The sequence below is a fragment of the Sus scrofa genome, chromosome 1 (assembly GCF_000003025.6).
Source record: "Sus scrofa isolate TJ Tabasco breed Duroc chromosome 1, Sscrofa11.1, whole genome shotgun sequence".
NCBI lineage: Eukaryota > Metazoa > Chordata > Mammalia > Artiodactyla > Suidae > Sus > Sus scrofa.
The window spans coordinates 55606974-55629405 of record NC_010443.5 but is presented as its reverse complement, the minus strand read 5'-3'; the positions used below and the strand labels follow the sequence as shown (position 1 = coordinate 55629405).

The following is a 22432-nucleotide window of genomic DNA, read 5'->3' as shown; positions in this document are numbered from 1 at the left end:
TGATCAACTGATCAAATTTTGATCAATTCTCACACAAGCAAAGGTCTATAATATCCCCATTTCAAGGATAAAGAAACAGAAAAGTCCTAAGTAGCATGTCAAGAGTCACAATAAACAATTTTGTGAAAATTAAAACCAGTGTCCTTAGAATTTCAGTATTTTAAATTCACAGTGTCTAATGGGCTCTCAAGCAAAGTATATATGAAAGAATCTAGAGAGTAGGTTTGTTCGAGTAAAACAAGATCTATAAAAGATGATTCTTGGGAGTTCTCGATGTGGCTCAGCAGTTAACGAACCCAACTACTATTCATGAGTACGTGGGTTCGATTCCTGGCCTCAATCAGTGGGTTAAAGATCAGGTGTTGCTGTGAGCTGTGGTGTAGGTCGCAGATGTGGCTCGGATCCCACGTTACTGTGGCTGTGGTGTAGGCAGGCAGCTACAGCTCTGATTCGATCCCTAGCCTGGGAACATCCATATGCTGCAGGTATGGCCCTAAAAAGACAAAAAAAAAAAATTCTAGAGGAGGGGGATAAAACACCACAAATATTTTCATTCAACACAAGCTAATCCTCAAAGGTCTTTTTCAAAGGTCTTTATCATGCTAAAAATAATTTCTCTTTAGGTAGGATTTGCAACATTAGGTTGCCTTTTCAGAAACACAAAATAAGTCATAATATTAAATATACCAGGTCTGACTCATTTCTTGCCAACATATTCAGTTTTACATAGAAGCTGTAGTTATGATACAAGCATTAAGAAATGCTTCCTATAAAATATTTTCAAGCTAATGATGAATTTCTTGATCAGTCTGAGGACATAAATTTTATTCACAATGTTTGTTATGTGCAATATCCCATTTAGGCAGGCAATCTTTTAAAATTATTCCTAATAGATGTTTAAAATAAAATTATACAAATACGGATTGGGTAAGTCAAGTAAATCACAGATTCAAACTATTTAAGCATCAATTTTAATAGGTATTTTATTAAAGTTTGTTTTATTCTTCTGAAATAGAATCTCATGAAAGTTTTGTACAGAAAATTAAAACTTATTTTTCAGAATATAAATTAATAAAAACGGGAGTTCCCATCGTGGTGCAGCAGAAACGAATCCAACTAGAAACCATGAGGTTTCAGATTTGATCCCTGGCCTCGCTCAGTGGGTTAATGATCCCTTGTTGCCATGAGCTGTGTGGTGTGGGTCACAGACAAGGCTCAGATCTGGCGTTGCTGCTGTGGCTGTGGCATAGGCCGGCAACTATAGCTCTGATTCAACCCCTAGCCTGAGAACCTCCACATGCTGCGGGTGTGGCCCTAAAAAGCATATAATAATAATAATAATAATGATAATGTTCATACTTTTAAATTAAAATGTATAATGATGTTTCAAGTTTTTTATGTTGACTGAGATTTATATTTGCAAAAATCAGGAAAAGATCAAGAATATGTATATTTATCTAAAAATATAAAATGTAAGCTATTTATTTTGTATAAATAAAATCTAGGAGTTCCCATCATGACACAGCAGAAAGGAATCCGACTAGGACCCATGAGGTTGCAGGTTCGATCCCTGGCCTCACTCACTGGGTTAAGGATCCGATGTTGCTCTGAGCTGTGGTATAGGTCGAAGACTCAGCTTGGTTCTGGCATTGCTGTGGCTGTGGGGTAGGGCCAGCAGCAACAGCTCCGATTAGACCCCTAGCCTGGGAACTTCCATATGCCGCGGATGCGGTCCTATAAAAACAGACAAAAAAAAAAAAATTCTAAATGTCTCCCTTTGATAATAATGGCTCATCTAAAAGAAGAAACAAAATAATCCGGATTTACTGGAAATAAATTTCTCTCAAAATCAAATGTCTGCTTCAATTAACTTTGGTAAGTCAAAATTACTATAGGACTTAATTTAAAATTTGTTATGATAGCTTTCAAATATCTCTATACAACTGACTAGAATGAGAATAAGTCAATCATTAATTAATACTTTTAAATTTAGCTTCTCTCTTTCTAAATGTAAAACTTGTACTAGGGGTGCCAAACTTAAATCAATAACACTGCCTATATGTCAGGAATCAATAAGGATGCCAAATGATCCATGTGAATACATCATCCACATATTCAAAATTCATTTTTTTAAAGAACTGCTTCATTTTAGGCCATTTAACCTCAGTCTTCCTAAACAAATGCTTAATAAAACAATATTTTCTGATAAGTCAGCGTTATACTCATCAAGTATTACATAGCAATGATGAGGTCCTAAGAGGCAATTTGGGTAAACAGACATTTAAACAGACTACATTGTTTTTAATCCTATGATCTCACAGGTCTTCAGATTAAACAATTCATTATTAGGAAAGCAGCTAACAGTGCCTTTTTTGAACATCATCTCTCTTTCTCTTCAATCTGGTCTAGTCTCTAACTCCAAGCTTCACCCTCACCTCAGACAAAGAAAGCAAGAGCTAAAATCTTGTCCAGATTGTAAAGGCACTCCTGTTTGAGCTCAAAGCCACTGGACTTTTCTCTGTGTTACACCGCTCCTCTGAACAAAGTCACAAAGGCAGTAAAATGAGGAATGAACAATTTAGACGGAGCAAAAAGTTCCCGTTGAACAGTGAAAATATGAAAAAAGTAAACAAAGCAGGAAGAGCTCTGGGCTCAAGTTTAAATGTGGATCTGATCCGATGAACCAGTTATTTCTCAACTAGACTAGAAGGCCACCTTCTGACAGGACTATCTGTGTTTGGGCTTATTACTAAATTAGCCCAGTGATTCCCCATAAGCAGTGTTTTGCAGTGTGTTGTTTGTGACCTATTAGTGAACCATAAAATCAAGAGCAACTTTTAAAAGATAATAATAAAAGAAAACAGAATGCATCACATACATAGTAAAGATAAGCACTGTTTTGTGATAATGTTGTTTCAGGGGGACAACTAAATGGTGAAGTAAAGTTCCATCATACTCTGAGCTGGGGTCAAAAGCCTGTAACTAAAATTTACTAAAGAGTCTAAATGCAGACTCTCTCTTTGGTTTCTGCAAACTCAAATTTGAAAAACACAATTATGAGTTCTGGACTGCCAATGAAGTAGAAGGATAAAAGCAGGATGTTGGGGAATTTCACAAATTGAAAGTTAAAGCAAGTTCATCAGTTAAGAGAAAAGTTCGAATATCATGACAAGAACTGGGATGCTATTATTAAATTGTACAAGGTAGAGACAACATAAAACACCAAATTCTGAGCAGATTTAATAATATTAAGGTAAAGAACAATGGCACATAAGAAGTTGTTCCACAAATCTCCCAAAGTTACAGCGATGGAGTGGAACGCCCTTCTTCTATTTGGAGACTGAGATTAGAAGAGAGAAAATAGAAATACCTTCTGCCAACCTAAGAGAAAAGGGGCACTTGGATGTGCTTTGATGATACAATATGGGTGACAAGAAAGCAGAGGTGGGGCTGAGATGAAAAATTAAAATTTGACCCATAAAATCACCTGAAATTGCAGTGGAGAGTAAGAGAAATGGGATGTGGCGGACTGTTATAAAATTGGTCCCTGAAGAATTACATACTCCTGTACCCACAAAGATGCTGTGTTTGATTACTTGTTGAGCCAATGGAACAAGGCAAACCTGACAAAAGCAGAGGCCTGAAAAGCAGTTCTGGAGGTCTCTTGTGCCACAGCGGGCTAAGGATCCAGCATTGTCACTGCAGTGGCTTTGGTTGCTGCCATGGCACAGGTTCAATTCCTGGCCTGGGATCTTTCACATGCCATGCGCATGGCCAAAAAAAAGAGAAAAGAAATGAAATGAAAAGCAGCTGTGCTGTAGAAACTGGCTTTCATGCTGCAAAGTAAAGAAACCGAGGCTATCTTAGTAGAGGGAAAGAATGGCGCAGAGATGAACAAACTGAACTGAGGCTCCTCAACCAACCCACCAAACCAAAAGACACATGAGTGAGACCATTTGGGATCATTCAGCCCCTGATAACCTACTAGTGGACTGCAGAATTATCCAATAGATGCAAAGACTTGAGAACAGTAATAAAAACAGCTGTTCTTTTTAAAGCTACTGTGTTTTCAAGTAGTTTGTTACAAGGCAATTACCAATACAGAATACTTCAAGAAAAACCAACAGCTGTAACATGCTGAACTTTTTTTTTAAATTTCAATGCCTCCTTGAAAAGGTAAGTCTTTAGGAAATGTAACCATATATTATCTACACTTAAAACAATTAAAATTCATTGGTTTGGATTCTAAATCCTTAGCCTGGTTCTAATCTACTTTTTCTATCCTATTTTTCATCCCAGCTCCTCACATTTTTCTTCAAGAGGCCAGTTTGAACAGTTGTTCCATTTCTCTGAGGTTTACTGCCATCCTTCCCACTTTGGTTATCCACACAAATTCAAGACCCAATGTAAATAATGTCTCCTTTCCTGTTTAATTTTTAGCTATGTTATTTCAAAATGGTCTAATTTTCTTAATTCATACTCCACCTATTGTATTTATCACTAGTTACTTTACTAATAGTATAAGTTGCTTAACTATTAATACACGTGCCAGATTTTGTAAGCTCTAGCCAAGCCATAAAGCTGCACAACTCCTTAGTGCTCTCACATTAAGAGGAATTTAAATATCTGTTTAAAATAAATTAAGAAAAAGGGGAAAAGATAACATTTTTTCTATGAGGTTCACTGTACAACTTTAAATGCCAAAGGAGAAACAACGAATCAAGAGGATCTCCTGAAAAAAATAATAAACAGTTATAAGTTAAACAGGGTATGTGACAAACACATTCATAAAAAGTAAACTTTCCATTGTATAAGCAAGGCTATTCATATATTGATTGGTTAATTTTATGAACTGAATTTATGTGTGGGAGTTGGGAAAATAAGGTAATTTCTCAACCCTGACAGAACCTCAAGGAAAATAACTACAGCAGCAGTTTCATTTAGTTAAAACCATGCATTTTCAAAAATCCTTGGTTTTACAGGCCAGTCATATATAACAACATGAATGGTATACACGATATACTATCTTCTCTTCCCCCATTTTTATTTAGGACCAAGAAGTGTCAAGAAGGAAACAAGCAAAATTTGGTAAATTTTCCCTTTGCTAAAATTGGTATAAGTATATTCTGGGAAGTAGAATATCTCTAGCATGCAATCATACTAATTATGAACACTTAAAAAATTATTTCCCCTGAGCATTACCTAAACTTTTAAAGTTTAAATGACTTATTACTCCCTGAATACCTAAAGTAATTATCACTAATTAACAAGCAAGCCATTCTTTCTTCTGATTTGAAGTGTCCTATAAATTAAGATATCCTCTAATAATCATTTTGAAAGTTTAGATTCTTAAGGAAAATGTTTAAGCATTTTCAAAATTTTTACCACTATAATTAAAGCTAAGCAAAACATGGAGATAAAAGAATCAAATGGATGTAACAAAAATATACAAAGATATACTATAACTGTACTTATACTCTGTACCTCTCAACAGTTCTCATTTTTCTTATACAAAAAAAGGCACTAAACACAGTTAATAAATGTATTAAGGTCTAGTAAAGCCTTCTGTCTGATACCCCACCCTGAAGTGCTTACTACCTACCCTAAACTCTATATAAATTACTATACATAAAATTAACTTATTCCTCTAAATAACAACCAACAATTAAGTGGTTAATTAGACACAGCCATGGACTAGAATTATTATACAGTCTAAAACAGAAAGCCATAGATTTACATGAGCAGCTATAAAATAATCTCAAAGATACCTTTCATGGTGAAAAAACATGCAGTTTTCAGTATGTACACATTTTAATTTTTTTTTTTTTTAAAGAGTAAACAGTATTTCTGGAAAGATGTATAAAATGCTATTGGGGGACTGTCTTTGTGGAAGGTGACTGGAGGTCTGGAGTGGGAAGGAGATCAAGTTTTTAGTGTATGCCCTTTCTCGGTGTTTGACTTTTTAAAACCTATTTCAATGTACAGTTTCAATTTTTTTTTTTTTTTTTTTTTGTCTTTTTGCTATTACTTTGGGCCGCTCCCGCGGCATATGGAGGTTCCCAGGCTAGGGGTCCAATCGGAGCCGTAGCCACCGGCCTATGCCAGAGCCACAGCAACGCGGGATCCAAGCCGCATCTGCAACCTACACCACAGCTCACGGCAACGCCGGATCGTTAACCCACTGAGCAAGGGCAGGGACTGAACCCGCAACCTCATGGTTCCTAGTCGGATTCGTTAACCACTGCGCCATAACGGGAACTCCCCAGTTTCAATTTTTAAAAAAGAATAAAAAATAAAGCAAATGTGTTAATGATACACAGCCTTATGACATCTCTTCAACTGTCATCTTAAAGTGATATTTAAGTCTTATTTAGTTTACATCCTACTAGATAGAGTCTCCTGTATCTTATATCCCCTAACATTTAAATCCAGTCCTTGAATTAAATGCTTTCTTAAAAGCACAGAATTTCAATTATATCAAAAGGTCAAATCTCGGCTTTAATCAGGACAACTAAGTGTGCTGAATTTGCTACCCCTTTAATCTAGTATAAGTGAATTGTTTTAGTAATTGTTTAAGTAATTGCTTGTAATTTCTGCTAAGAAAGTAGAAAATTTCAAGTTCAATGTGCATTCAAGCTTAGTGTGGCACTGACCTGGATCTGTTCCAGATTAACTGCATTTCTTAATATAACTGTATTAATATGAAGAAGTATAGTGACCAAAAAATCTTAATATATTCTTTTTCTTCCTCTTCAGTGTTTCTCAAAAGGGCACTGTGGGTATTTAGGCAGAGGGATAAATTTCAGTGGGGTGGGACTGTCCTGGTCACTTCAGAAAACGTAGCATCCATGGCCCATGAGCACTAAATGCCAGTTATCCATCCCCAGTCACTGCAATGACCAAACAACTGACCCCACATATTTCAAATGCCCTTGAAGAGAGAAGTGCAGTGGGAAGAAGTACTATGCCCAGTTGAGAAGCACTGCTCACATAAATTAAGGTATGAACTAAGGTACAATATGTGTGTAAGACAACAAACATCATGCTCCAACAAATTATTCGACTATTCCAATGGCTTTACTTTTTTTTTGGGGGGGGGAGGGCATGGACGAGGCAGGGGTCTGGCTAGGGGTTGAATAGGAGCTACAGGTGGCAGCCCACACCACATCCAAGCCTCACCCGTGACCTACATCACAGCTCACAGCAATGCCAGATCCCGGACCCACTGAACGAGGCCAGGGATTGAACCTGCATCCTCATGAATCTTAGTCACAATCATCTCTGCTGCACCACAACAGGGAACTCCCTCAATAGCTTAACTTTTTAAATGAATAATCATTTTTAAATCTTTTGGAATTCTCCTGTTGAAATGCTTCCATTTAAAATCCCGGATAAATAATCGTCCAATGTCCTACACTCATCTCAGGAAAAAAAAGATATAAATCACAGTTTACTGTAATTACTTGTCTACCTTCCACCAGAAACTGTAAGCTCTTTGTAGCCAGGGGTCATGCTCATGGTTGCCTGGCCCACAGTGTGCATATTCAATAACACCTCAGAATGAGTGAGCAAATACTAGCCTAGTCTAAGACAATTGAAGGTCCAGAAGTTCCAACTACAAGCAGTTTTTATATATAGTAATGATAATGAAACAAATTCAAGAAATTATTTCTGGCTATACTATATTCTTATTTATTCTAAATTGATTTTAAGACTATTAATACATCGACTACACTATCCAAATTTCAGCTGGCTTGTAAAGATATAAGGAAATCTAAGATTTGTTGAAAGACATTCCCATATGCCCATCCTGTACCACCTTCCCCTCCTCCTACTCTCAAGCTTTAAGCAAATGTTCATGTAAAAGTGGGGCGTGCTTCCAGGAAGCAAACCAATATAAAGAGCAAAACAATGCTGCTAACAGTAAAAAAAAAAAAAAAGAAAAGAAAAGAAAAAAAACTAATGTTTCTCATTTCTACTTCTCAGAACTCAAGAAATCTCTTACCATCTACCTTATTTTAAAAAAAATCTATAAACTGGAAAGAGTAAGCAACTTTATTTCTGTAGGTTTCACACTATTCTCCAGAAAGTCACCTTTTGTTGAAATTAAAAATTAGGAATATAAACTAATTCCTGTTTAAAAATAAATACAACGGTGAGGTTTACACAAGCACTAAGCATCAACACTTAAAGAACTCTGAAGCCCACTAACTCTGACAAATACTTCTTCATCTTCACCTTCTTGAAGCATATGAATATCCCAGTTTTACTGGAAAAGCTTAGATAGAAAAAGTTAAATGATAATCTCTAGGTAGAAACAAAGATATAATTTCTACCTCCTAGCATCTCTAGCACTGTTTTTAAACTGCTGGAATAAATTCTTTTATTGTTAACTACTGCTTTGCTCAACTAGTATCAAAATGTTAATAATGCCAATGATACAATTTTAAAGAAACAGCTGTTTCAAGTTACCTCTCATCTGGCAACACCAAATAGGTAACTTTAAGCATATATGTAGATACACATAGAAAAAGTCCTATAGAAGTTCTCAAACATCAGATACACTCTACTATTCAAGTAATGGAAACCGCTTTTAAATGCATTTACATTATCATGGGATTTTAGTGCATGAAATATATTATTTTTTGAAACCCACAAACCTAGCATTTGTTTTATTACTGTTTCATGTCAATGACAACAATTTACACGTTTTAAGTCTAATCACTTAAAACTAATACAGGTAATTACTTTCAGACTGACAAAAAAGAATGCTGTTTCATACATTAAAAATTATTTTAGTGATAAAATTCTGATGTTGCACACCTTCAAAATCAAGTTCAATTTGTAGGAATAATCAAGTTCGATTATTAATCCTGCTTATAAATATTGCTGGTCAAGAGTATTTACAGTAATTAGCTTTAAATCCATCAGTGGAAACTGTTATCTGAAAGAATACTTTTCATGACTAAAAAGCTAACTTCACTTAGAAATATGAAAGGATTCCTTTTATGAGCATCTTACTAAAGTTTTTTTTTTCATACCTAAAATAAATCTTTTAACCTAAAAGACCAATTAAGAATGAGTAGGTATGCCAGTACAATGAAACTGGTAAATTTCAACAATTCTTTAAAACTATGATTCAAACCAATGACAGAATCTCAAATTCTTCCATAGGCATTCAACAGATCTATACCACCTTAAGTGGAGGGCTTTCACACTGCACATATTCCCAGACAAGTCACCACGCAATCTCACAAAGAATTTTTTTTTAAGATAATGAACAATCATCAAATAATCTGTGACAATAAGGTGTACACAGCAATGGAATTTTTTTGGTATGAGATCAAGTATCCCTGATTTTATTAAAAAAAAAAATTCTCAACTTGTAGGCTAGAAATCAAGTGAAAATGGGGCCTATTTTGAAATGCTAAAATGGTCCACCATTGTTCGATTTTAAGTTCAGTATCGTTTCAAAACAACTTTTCTATAATGATACGTTCACAAGCTAACTTTAAATGCGACCCGTATAAATTCTTTTCCCTCCTCAAGAAGATAATCTAACCAAAATCTTCACCACAGCCAGCAGCAGCACCTTGAAATTTTAAACGTAACTGGAGGGTATGTAATCAAGTCCAAATGTAGGCTCAAACTCTCCTTTCAATCAAACAAACAGTGCTGTTAACATTCCAAATCCTTGTTAGAACGCTGTTACTGGAAAGCAGTGTCCTTGTTCAAGAAAACGAAGGAAAAGGCCTGAAACTGACGTGAGTACGGGTCCACAAGAACCTCAGTCTTCTCGATTTCACCTGGAGGCCAAACAGGGAAGACTCAGAGTAATAGGGGCGTGAGGAGACGCGGGAGGAAGGGCAGAGAAGAAACCATACTCCTCCAAGGGTGAAAGCCAAAGGGAAGCGGTCTCTGGAAAAGCCACTCCACAGGGACATTCGACCCTAGTATACACAAACAGGGGCAGATTCTGTCCACCGAGGAGAGCAACCTTTACCGTGGAAGCGATGCTGCTCCGAGCAAGTAAAGGCAGGAGGGGACAACCTCCGCGCCCCCTACTCCCGAACGTCTCGCCCAGCTAGAAAGGGTCCGCGGGGACTGCTCCTCGGAACATCAACAAAGGCCCCTTCAGTCCTAAGGCGAAACTCGAACAACAAAGACGCGGAGACGGCGAGAACGGGGCCGGGGGCGGGACGGATGAAAGCAGGGGAAGGCAAAGGAATCAAACCGGTGGGGGCGGAGGCCCGTCGGAGTAGGAAACAGGGGTGCAGAGGCGGGGGGCGCGGTAATCCCCAGCGCACAATAAGAGAAGGAGAAAGGGAACCTACCCTCCAGACCACCCCTTAGCCTCTCCTGCTGCGGAGAGAGCTCCAGTCTTCGCCGTCTCCATCTCTCGGCCTCGGGGACCGCGCACTCCCGAGTTCAGGGAAGGAGAGGGGAGGGGGGATTTTCCGCCCTGACCACAACTCCCTTCCCCCAGCCGAGAGCTGCCGACAACAACCTCCACAACGGCAGCCACACAAAGGCGCCTTCCTCGTACTCCCCGCTCCCGCCCGGGCGGCGGCGCCGACGATGCCAAGGCAGCGACGACCACCGCTCGGCCGCCAAGCGCTCGCTCGCCCTCTTCCCCCTCTAGCTGGGGGAAAGGGGGAGGGGACTCCAGGCGCCCTCACCTGGCACAGCTGCTGACAGTACTCCGTGGCCGCCTCCACGGCCGGCACCCGGCTCTCCCGCAGCTGCCGCTCCAGCTCCTGGAGCCGCTCGCTCAGGCGCTGCAGCTCCGCGGCGCAGCCGCCTCTGCTGCGACTCAACCTCTCCTGCTCGGCCTCTTCGTCCGCCATCTTCACACCCCACTCCGTCGCGTACGCACCTGGGTCACGTGATAACACAATGCCACGTTCGGCGGGGTCACGTGCCGGGCGCGCTCGCACGCCGCCGAGCACGTACAAAGGGCCCGGTGGGGAGGATGGGGGGCGGGGAGAGTGGCGCGAGGGAACCCAAGGGAGGTGAAGGGAAGGGGAAAAGAGGAGGGCGGGGTTGGGCGGTGCGGAAAACCGCGGTTTGCTTACCCCGAGCGGGAAGTGGGCAGCAGCGGTCGAAAGGGGCGGGCCGGTGGAGGCCTGTTTTCGGTCACGTGAGCGCCGCGACGCGGGGGAAAAACCTGGGGAGGGGCTGTCCTCCGGAGCGTCCAGATCCTGGCTTGGCTTTCCCTAGTCCCCGAAGTCTTCTACGGACACATGCCCCAGTTTCCCAAGAGGACGAGCGAGGGAGAGCTCTGGGTGGGCTGGGGCAGTGGCTGCATTTGCCGTTGGCCTGAAGACAGACCAGCAGCGACGGCGGAAGTGGGAGCAAGTAGAACCCACCCATGGACCACAAGCGTGAGAGCCAAAGCGGGACTACGAACTGTCAAAATTGTCGCTTACTTCTCACCCGGGGAGGGAGGAGGATCTAGTGCCTGAGGTAGCAGATCTTGTCTCACTCCCCTCCTCTTCAGCCCCAAGAACGCCTCTCCCTTGGAAACACAATCTCTAGGGGGTGGAGGCAACAAAGAAAAATAACAATTGGATCAGAGCGGAATGAGTCCAATCCTCAGGATGAAGAACGGAGCAAACTCATGAAAAGCATAGTTTAAAAGATTTCAGATTATGAAATTGTGAACGTTGGAACCAGGTGATTTTTAAACCTCGAGAACATTTCTGGAATAAGTGAGAGCCGACTAATCTGTTTCGCCGTGATTTGACTCTCCTACACACTACAGTAATCGCCACCACTGAAAACAGTAAATATGCGAAAGCCCTTGAAAAGAAAGTAGGTCAAGGGAGAAAAAAAGACGGTCATAAGGACTCCATTAAAAATCACAACGGGAAAAAAAATCACAACGGAGGGTAAATCGCTAAAATAAAAGCAAGGTTATCGAGAGTTATGAATTCAACATTGTTTTTCCTGATGCTGTGAATGGAGATGATAGTCTGAACAGTATTTTATTTGCAACCTGGAAAGAATGAATACTTAGCTCTTGAACGAAACAATAGAAGTAGTACCAAAATTTACTTGCTTAAGCCTAAAGTTCAAAATAATTTTTTTTTTTCTTTTCAGGGCCACACCCCCAGCATATGGAAGTTCCCAGGCTAGGGCTCCAGTTGGAGCTGTGGCTACCAGCCTATGCCAGAGCCACAGCAACACAGGATCCGAGCCACCTCTGCAACCTACACCTCAGCTACACCTCTTGGGCAACACCAGATCCTTAACCTACTGAGCGACGCCAGGGATCAAACCTGCATCCTCATGGATGCTAGTCAGATTGGTTTCTGCTGAGCCACGATGGGAACTCCCAGAATAAAATATTTTGTTGTAGTGGAAAATTAGACCAAAAGCTTTTCTTTCTTACAACTGGTCTACAGGAAATGAAAAACATTCAAAGAGGCATCTAGTCTTTTCACTGTCATATTCGAAGTGAAGATTCTAGTAAAAGCATTTAAGATAATTCCTATTATATGTATCATCTTCTTCAGGGGATCTCTAGCATTAATAGAAAATTTCCAGAATATGAATGTCAGTGATGGTGTTAAGTGCCATTGTATGAGGTGAGTGACCACAAATGAACCCCTTATGAAAACAGGATCAGCTAAAATAATAGTACAGCATATATGTGCTGATAGACATATTAACTATACAGGTTCTTAAATTCTTATGGAAGAAACTAGGGAGAACATTCAAAGGCTAAGGAACAAAGGTATAAAAGTGTCACTGAGAGCTGAAAAAGCAACAATTAAAGCAGCTAATGGATTTTCACATTTGTAGCTCATTTTCCCAAGTGAAGTATATTGGATATCCAAACCAGGTTTCTCCAGTTTGTGTTATCTTAGGATGCCAGTGAAAACATAAGAAGTGAGATATATGAGATTAGCCACATATACCAGTGTATCCAAGGACATCAAATCCAAGGTTATCAAAGCTAACAAGGCACATTTTCAAAAAAAAAAAAAAATGTTTTCACCTCAAGCTTATACCACACCTAATCTATAGAAAGAAAAAGGGGGTAGGAGAGAAAGGTATATCCAAAGAGAAATTTATCTACTTAATTTTTTTAAAAAAAACCCTGAGAATATTGGTCACTTCCACTTTCTGTCCATGACAGCCCTAAAATCAAAAAAGATTTGACTAGCAAATTGATTTTAAGCATTATTACTTCCTTGCAAATGTTCTTCAGTTGGATGATCAAATCATCCACTTTTATTTTGCATCTTTTATCCTCACCCCTTCCTCCATTCCTCTGTTTTAGAGCTTACTGGAAACTAAGGACTAGGAGTGATTGGGGGTAATTATTAATCATTTATTGAGTACTTATGCGGAAGCACTACTTAAACTGGAAAAAATCAAAGGTGGATGAAAACTGTCCCTGCCTTCAGGAAGCTTACAGTTTTGTGGAAGAGAAACCTGCAATGAACAAGTGTTCTTTTATGATAATGCATGTACATTCAATTCAGAACACCAAAGTCATCTAAGGCACTAACTGGAATGTCCACGGAATCTCTACAGAAGTTCACGATTTTTAATTAAATGAGGACTGGAAATACTATCCCTTGACAAGTCGACCTTATCCTGGAGATCTCAGAAATTTCATTTTCATCCGTTAAAAAGGTGTATCCAGTACAGAAGACTTCTTTTACTGAAGTCCGTTTGTTCTTTAAATATCACACTGTCAGTTCATGGGAATCATTGCACACAAACGCACACACACCCCTACTTACTGAGACGTTCCTGGGGGAATTCGGAGGCCCAGTTCCATCCAGAAAATATGCATAAGCCTCAAGGCCCTGAGGGCGCGATGAGCCTCCATGCCCATTTTGGACACAGCGCGACTGTTACGGACTTGGTATAATCATATGGACCTTCACTTCCAAGCGACTCGATTTCAGAGTAAATCCGGGAATCAGAAATCCCTCCCTACCCCATCCCTGCGATCAATAAAGCTGGGGAGACCCTTAGAGAACAGATGTCTACATCCAGGCCGCGCCTGCCAGTCTGCTTCACGAGCTCCCCAGGCCTTCACCTCTCCCGTGCACATTTCCCCCCCCCCCGCCCCCTTTTAAATTCTTGAAATAACAGGGCCTGGGGGGCAGGAAGGGAACAGGGTAGTGCCTACTAACAGCCAGAGGATTGTGCCAGGGATAAAGCGGGCCCGGCGGGTGGCTCAGGGCCGAGGTGGGGCAGGTCCTCCCGACCCTGGGCGCAGAGCAAACCCCAGCACGCGGGGAGACAGCGCGGGCCTCAAGGGCGGAGAGAGCGCCGCCCTCCCGCAGCTCTGTCTCTTTCCCTGGCTCTTTCCCGGGGCCCTGGCGACCAGGAAGGTGCGCGGGACTGGAGCCGGGCAGAGGCTGGCTGCGTGCGATCTGCTCGGCTAACCCTGTCTTCAGATCCCCACTCGGCCGAGGCGGGACTGGGCTCCCCGGCGCGGCCCGGGCGCTCGCTCGCCTGGCAGCCGCGCGAGTGCGCCTGTCCTCCATCCTGGAGCCGGAGCTCCGCAACCGCATCCCCGGCATCTGCCGCCGCGGCTCTTCCACCCAGCGCTGTGGATCGAGGCCTCAGAGCGACTGTGACTCCTGGCTCGGAAGCTGTGGCCGCCCGGGGCCTCCAGGCCGAGGGATGCTGGAGCCTCTCCACTGCGCAGCGGGGTTACTGGGGCTCCGGAAACCGACAAGGCGGGGATGCTAGTTTGTCCTTCGGAGGCCGCGGCGCGGGCACAGCTGCTGGGTCTTTGGCAGATTCTACCTCCTCTCTTTCAAGGGGTTGAGCCGCCAGGCCCCAGACAGGCCGCCTCCTGAATCTCAGAGGTGAGACCCAGAGTCTGTCTGGGGATGGGTCCAGCAGAAAGTCCCCCTAGAGTCTGGGAACCACTCCCGTGTCGCAGACACAAAGCGGGAGCATGGTTGGAATCGGCTAAAAACACACCACACTTTCCCGAGGAAAACATTTTTCATGAGATGAATGGCGAAGAGAGTCCAATCAATGTTGAAAACATGAGACAGGTGCTGTGCCACACATTGAAATGATTCCAAAGGCACCGAAAACCCTGGGCCTGCATTTAAAAGGATTGATTCTGGTCCTTGAATTCTTCCCAGAATGTAGACAGCATATGTATTTAAATGAACAGGTAATTAAATGAAGCAGGATATTTGTATTGCCTATTTGGATTGTTTTACTTTCCATGAGGAAAAGCCAAGTGCAAATTAGAGTAATAGCATTCTAAGGAAAATGCTTTTAATAGAGCCTCCATCATACAAATGTAAATTATCCAAGTTGAAAATAATCGCGAAATAAAGCAAAATAAAATCTTGGAAGCATGCATGTGGTGTACACTGTCTCTGTAAAGAATCCTTGAATTCATTCACACTATTTCTCCCAAAAAGCAAAGAGAAACATAGAAAGTGTCTTTTCCTTTTATTTCTAAACTTTAATCAATCACTGTATCCCATTTACCTCATTGGGAATCCATCAGAGAATATCACTTTTGTGGTATCCAAATTTTTAAAAATAGGACTGTCAAATTATGATGAACTTGGAAAACTGTTTTCCCATTTTAAGACCTCATCTTAAGAACTTTGCTTATTTCTGTGAATTTTGTTTGTTTGTTTGTTTGTTTTTTACTGCACCCAGGTCATGCAGAAGTTCACCAGCCAGGGATCAAACTTGTGCCACAGCAATGACCCAAGCCTTGCCACAGCAGCATTCACAAATGCCAGATCCTTAACCTGATGAGGCACCAAGGAACTCCCTGATTTCTGTGCTTCTTACAGACGTATTCTTCAGTATAACAACAGTAATTCAATTAGTATCAATTCAGGAATTTAGTGTTCTATTCTTACACTGGACCTGATCTGGATCAGTCCCACCAAGCAGTTACCCTCTATTGCACCTTTACAAAAATGTTTGCTTACTATTCCTCTCCCCACATCCTCACCCTCTTTATTTCCTCTCCAAGCAGGGCTCCATTGTGAGTCTTCCTTTGTCTTGGTGGTGAAGTCTGGCTACAAAATCGGTTACCAGAGTAGATTTGTCTCATGTGTCCTACTTTCCCTTGGCCCCTTCCCATTTCCCGTTTGGAAATAACCATCCTTTACAACCTCTGTAGCTTTAGTCTACTACTTACTGCATTTTATTTTGAAATCTGTCAAATCAAATCTTGTCTTTTATTACAGTCAGTCTATAGATGAGCCTGGCTCATGAGCCTGTAAGTCCTTTGAGGGTAGAGACTATGTCATATTTAGGCTCCTTCTCTGATATCCCTTCACATTTCAGTAAAAATATGTAGTCAGTAAATGTGCACTGAACTAAATTCAATTCAGTTCATTTTTGGCAGTCATAGATATGAATTTGCCCTTATTCTCATTATTATCTAAAATATCCTAGAATCTACAGGGACATCAATAGTGTTCTCTAAACTTTAGAAGCTTGGAGTCCTCATCGTGGCTCAGCATGTTAAAAACCCAACATAACGTCTGTGAGGAAGCAGGTTCAATCCCTGGCCTCAGTCAGTGGCTTTAAGGATCCAGCACTGCCACAAGTTGTGGTATGGGTAGCAGATGTGGCTCAGATCTGGCATTGCTATGTCTGTGACTGATTTGACCCCTAGCCTGGGAACATCTGTGTGCAGAAGGAGTTTAACTTTAAAAAATTAAAAAAAAAAAAAAAAACTTTGCAAGCTTATTTCCAGCTGTCTTTCAAACATTCAGGGGAATCTATATTTTATCAACAGAATCATCTACAATCAAAAGTTAGAGCAAACAGAATCAAAAGACAAGATATATGCTCAGTCATTACCCTGTATCAGATGAACTACAAAAATGTCTGCCCTAGCTTTCTCTTTCACAAACTTAATCTGTGCTTTAGATCTAATTTAATTTTATCTTTGCTCTTACATTTTGTCACAGTATTGATTTTTTTTACCATCTTCTCAAGTGAATCTAAATTTCCAATCCAATTGTTTTCTTAACATAACCGAATCTTTTCTCAATTTCTTCTCCTTGAGTTTACCCACTAACATCTGCTATACCACTTAATATGGAACCTTACTATCTTCCTGGAAATCTAAGAAGAAAATAAATGTAAGGAGATTACCTCTGACTCCAGGTAGGGCCTAATCCTCAGAATCTGAGTTATCTTATGGCAGAACCTCTAAAACTTTAGTGTGCCAAAGATAGCTTGGATAATTTGACTTAAATGCAGATTCTCAGGCCACACCTCTAGAAATTCTGATTAAGTACACTAGAATTGGTCCCTAGAAACCTACTTTTTTGACCACACCCATGACATGCAGAAGTTTCTGAGCCAGGGATCAAACCAGAGCCACAACAGTAACCTGAGCCACCATGTCAAGTTTTTAACTTCTAGGCCACCAGGAAACTCTAAAACCTGTGTTTCTAACCATCACTTCAGGATCCTACAGATTATACTGTTCTGTTCTAGATCTGTAGTTGTCTAATTTCTGCCTTCCTAACCTTCCTTCCAACTCATGGCCCCATACTGATTTTGTAAAAACAAAAACAAAAACAAAAACAAAAAACCTCATTCCTGCTCCACCTATCAGTGGGCACAAACCAATTTTTGAAAAGAAAAATTATAACCAATTCTTCATGATATTCTCTAATCACTGTGGCTCAGCAGAAACGAATCTGATTTAGTATCCATGACGTTGCAGGTTTGATTCCTGGCTTTGCTAGGTGGGTCAGGGATCTGGCATTGCTGTGAGCTGTGGTATAGGTCTCAGATGTGGGTCTGATTCTGTGTTGCTGTGGCTGTGGTGTAGGCTGACAGCTGTAGCTCTGATTCGACTCCTAGCCTGGGAACTTACATATGCCAAGGGTGTGGCCCTAAATAAGCAAAAAAAAAAAAAAAAAAAAAAAAAAATTTTTTTTGTTCTAATCATCCTAATTATCCAAAGTGTTTTGTGAATCACTTGACTCCTAAGCCACACATAGGTATTTCTTAATAAGCACGGATTTTTTTAACCTCCTTCTCATGCACTTTTTACCAAGACCACTTGTTGAGAAGAACATGATTACTTCTCTCTCTTTCTTAGCCGCACCAGCAGCATAAGGAAGCTCCTAGGCTAGGGGTCAAATCGGAGCTACAGCTGCAGGCCTACACCACAGCCACAGCAACACCAGATCCAAACTGTATCTGTGACCTACACTGGCAGCTTGCAGCAACGCCAGATCCTTTACCCACTGAGTGAGGCCAGGGATTGAACCTGTATCCTCTTGGACACTGGCTGCTGAGCCCCAACAGGATCTCTGTGAACATGATTACTTCCTAACAACACTATCAGAAGGCATGTGAAAAAATAAGAGAGGACAGGTCAAAAATTTCCCTGTATTTATCAGTCTTAATAAAATGCAATTTTATATGTAAAAGGGTAAGTGGAGAGGGAAGAAATAGAATATAAAATTTGATTTGTGAATTCCAAATATCCACAGTTCTGAGTCTTCCCAAATTGCTAATTAGGTGCCATATATTTTTTTTTTCAGTCATACTTGAAGCATATGGAAGTTCCCAGGCTAGGGGTTGAATCCCAGCTGCAGCTGCTAGCCTACACCACATCCATGGCAACACTGGATCCCAGTCGCATCTGCAACCTGAACTGCAGCTTGCAGCAGCACCAGATCCTTTACTCACTGAGCACAGTGGGAACTCCCTATATGCCATTAATTTTAAAATTATAAGCATAATTTATGTTTGGGTAAACTTTTCAAGCTGTGAAGGAAAACATAAAATAAAAATAAAATCTTCCTCCATTCCTCACTTCAAAGATCAAGTTCTACCCTATCACTTGACTCAGTGGCAGTTTATTATTATTATTTTTTTTTTTTGTCTTTGCCTGTGGCATGTAGAAGTTCCTGGGCCAAGAATCAAATCCTGGACACAACAGCAACCCAAGCCACTGCAGCAACAATGCCAGATCCTTAACCCACTGCACCACAGGGGAACTCCAAGTTTATTTATTCTTAAGAATTTTCTTCTGCATGTATAAGCACTTGTGTGCATATCACCACTCTACTTTCTTAACAAATCTACTCCTACCCCTCAGTTGGGCAGTTTTCCTCTTCTCCCAGTAATTCATTTACAAAATGTCCGTATCATCATTCTTTTTTTTTGTGGCTGTGGTGTAGGCCTGCAGCTGCAGCTCCAATTCGACCTCCAGCCTGGGAACTTCTATATGTTGCAGCTGCAATCCTAAAAAAGGCAAAAAAAAAAAAAAAAAGAATTATTAACTTATGTGTTAAAATATACCCTTAAGGGGAAAACTTGTTCTCTTACATCAAGGTTGAGCTAATGTTTCTTTATTTTATATTTCTGCCAATAGAATGACTTTCTGGTAGATTTTTTCCCCTTATATATTAATGTCAAGAGGTAAAATGGCTTGATTTCTAGTAGTAATTACTTACTTCGTATGAAATATTCAATGAACCAAGGAGGCAGATCTTTCACCTTTGCTTCAAGATGCCTGAGTCTTGCTGTCATTTCCATTCCATTCTAGGATTTCCTTCTTTGGTGTTCTGCCCTATTTCCAGTGTAGAAATTTTCAGAACACTTAAGAAGCACTCAACTGTCTGCAGCTTTGGTGCATCATTTAGAAAGTAAGAATCATTTCTCACTGAGCGCTGACTGGCACAACACAGCAGGAGAGTAAAGCTGAAAAGAGAAACCATGAGAAATTTATGTTTTCTCTTTGCTAGGGTTTCCTGTCAAATGTGTAAAAGCAGGACTTAAAAATGAATCAAATGTGCTTCAAATAAACTTTCAAGATTAAAGTCAAAACATTGTTTTTTAACTTCCAAATGATCAATATCTATTACTCCTTGCAGAATTATTAGAAACTACTCTGTACATATTTATTTGAGGCTGTAATGTGGTAACCATGAAAACTAGATTTATGACAAATAAGACTTCAAGGTATTTTTGTATTTTTCATGTACTCAAACTATATATATGGGATGCAAAACTCTACTTTTAAAAGGGTAACTGGGCTCAGTGGATTAGGGATCCAGCATTGTCACTGCAGTGGCTTGGGTCACAGCTGTGGTTTAGGCTCAATCCCTGGCCCAGGAACTTCTGCATGCTCTGGGTGTGGCCGAAAAGAAAAACAAAAAACAATGAAAGAGTAACCAATCACCATTACTTTCCTGTATACCAATTTTGCACTAAGAATTTTCACAGTTACTCCAAATAATTTCCCTTCAAAACACAGTAAAACTAAAGTCCCTTGTTCTGTTAATGACTGCAGGTTAACACAGGATGTACAGAATATCTGCAGAGATGATCTTCAGGAATTGAAACCTAACTGAAGCCTCTTTATTTTCACCTCTGATCTCATAAAGCCATTTTGTGTACAATTATTTTTAAAAATAACTTCAACACAATTGTTACTGTTAAGTTTCTATTGGGGTGGGTGTTTTCTAAGATCCTTAAGATCCTTAAGCAACCAAGTCTTAGTTGCCCTTGATACTGAGTGATTAATTACTTTCTTTGTTCTGCCTCCAGTGACATAATGTAGGTCTATTATATTGGATTTTTTTATCTTTCTAGAAACTCCTTCAGGCTGCTAAGTATTTTTCTAAGTTACCGGCTTCTCATTATATCCTCTACTTTGGCAATCTCATCCATTTCATGGCATTAATTTTTATTTTTATGAGCATGACTCCCAAATCAATATCTCCAATCCAAACTTTTCCCTAAGTCTTAGCTTCAGACATCCACCTGCCCGGCGGACTGTGTCACCCAGATATTTGGCTAGCATCTTGGTCCCAGAATGAACTTGTCAAGGTCCACTCTCACCCTTGCTCTCACCCAGACTAGTTTTCTCTTGCTTTCCTATTTCTGTTCGTGGTATTACATCCCTTCAAAGTTTTTGTTTTGTTTTTTTGTTGTTGTTGGGTTTTTTTGTTTGTTTGTTTTTGTCTTTTTGCCATTTCTTGGGCTGCTCCTGCGGCATATGGATGTTCCCAGGCTAGGGGTCCAATCGGAGCTGCAGCCGCTAGCCTACGCCAGAGCCACAGCAACTCGGGATCCGAGCCACATCTGCGACCTACACCACAGCTCACGGCAACGCCGGCTCCTTAACCCACTGAGCAAGGCCAGGGGTTGAACCCGCAACCTCATGGTTCCTAGTCGGATTCGTTAATCACTGCGCCTCGAAGGGAACTCCCCTTCAAAGTTTTAGGTGTCAGATCTTGAGTTCGGCTTTGACTTTTTGCTTCCCCTTTCCTTTATGTGCCAACAGCTGTTCAGACTTGCCAAAGAAATCTTTGTATCACGTCTCTTCTCTTATCCCAAAGTCATTCACCAGTGGCTTTCATAAATCTCTCCTAGGAAATAATTTCTTTTCTTTTCTTTTTCATCCACACCTGTGGCACTTGGAAATTCCCAGGCCAGGAATCAAATTTGAGCCACAGCTGTACCCTCTGCCACAGCAGCAGCAACACCAGATCCTTAACCCACTGCACCAGGCCAGGGATGGAACCAGCAATGCCACAGAGATAAACTGGATCATTAACCCACTGCAACACAGTGGGAACACCTCTCCTAGGGAAAGATTTCTTAAATAGCCTCTCTATTCATCTTCTATGTTGTGCTAAGGATTTCCAGCTAGAGCTCCCCTTCTAAAGGACAACCCTGACTTTAAGGCAACACAGTCTGGAAGAGTTGAGCCCCCAAATCTGGAGTGCGCTAAGGGTGGAAGACTGGTTAAGCCACTTTATCTTTCATTCTCTATTTCTTATTTGTATTGTGGATGATGATGATGATGATACTAATCTATAATTGCTGCAACTGCACGAAAATATGCACATAAAACACTTACCCCTGGCACTTTATTAGCATTCAATAGATGGGGTTTTGTTTGTTTGTTTGTTTGTTTTGGCTGTACTAGCGGCATGTGGAAGTTATTGGACCAGGGATCAAACCCGGGCCATAGCAGTGACCCAAGCCACAGCAGTTACAATGTTCGATCCTTAACCAGGCCACCAGGGAACTCTGATAATGTTTGTAATTATCACGTCACTTTGCAGCTTGAAACTGACAAAGGTGCCATAATCTCCACCAAATTGTGCAGCTCTAACTAATCTTTCTAGTGCTGAATCCCACACACTGACCTTCACAAACTCTTTTGAATTGTGCCTGCCGAACTGTTCTCCATACCTTTCATTTACCTAAGATGTTTCTTACTTTCTCATTTGTCTTATAGCTAGTTATTTAATTAATTTCCCCTTTCTGAGTCAACATTCTGTTAATTACAGCTGGCCTATACTCTTTTCACAATAAAGTAATAAAATGGAGGATACTTTTTAACCCACATGTGTGGGCCAGCTGGGGACTACAAGGCTGTCAGGCATCATGGAAATCGCTACCTTGGTTACTCCCATTTTGA

General features: G+C 40.8%; 1 protein-coding gene across 4 annotated transcripts in view; it reads right to left on the bottom strand.

The window, feature by feature from the left end:
- ZNF292 (zinc finger protein 292) overlaps window positions 1-14156 on the bottom strand; it is a 97854-nt gene extending 83698 nt beyond the window's left edge. Inside the window, exons 1-2 of one of the 4 annotated variants that reach the window (XM_003121280.5) lie at window positions 11076-14156; window positions 10680-10876 (exon numbers count right to left, since the gene is read on the bottom strand). In XM_003121280.5, the coding sequence (XP_003121328.1) occupies window positions 10680-10847 (168 nt within the window). In that variant the 5' untranslated portion in view covers window positions 10848-10876; window positions 11076-14156. Of the gene's footprint in view, window positions 1-10334; window positions 10647-10679; window positions 10877-11075 lie in introns of those variants that run through there. The other 3 variants (XM_021089737.1, XM_021089734.1, XM_021089731.1) reach the window with 3 other exon arrangements.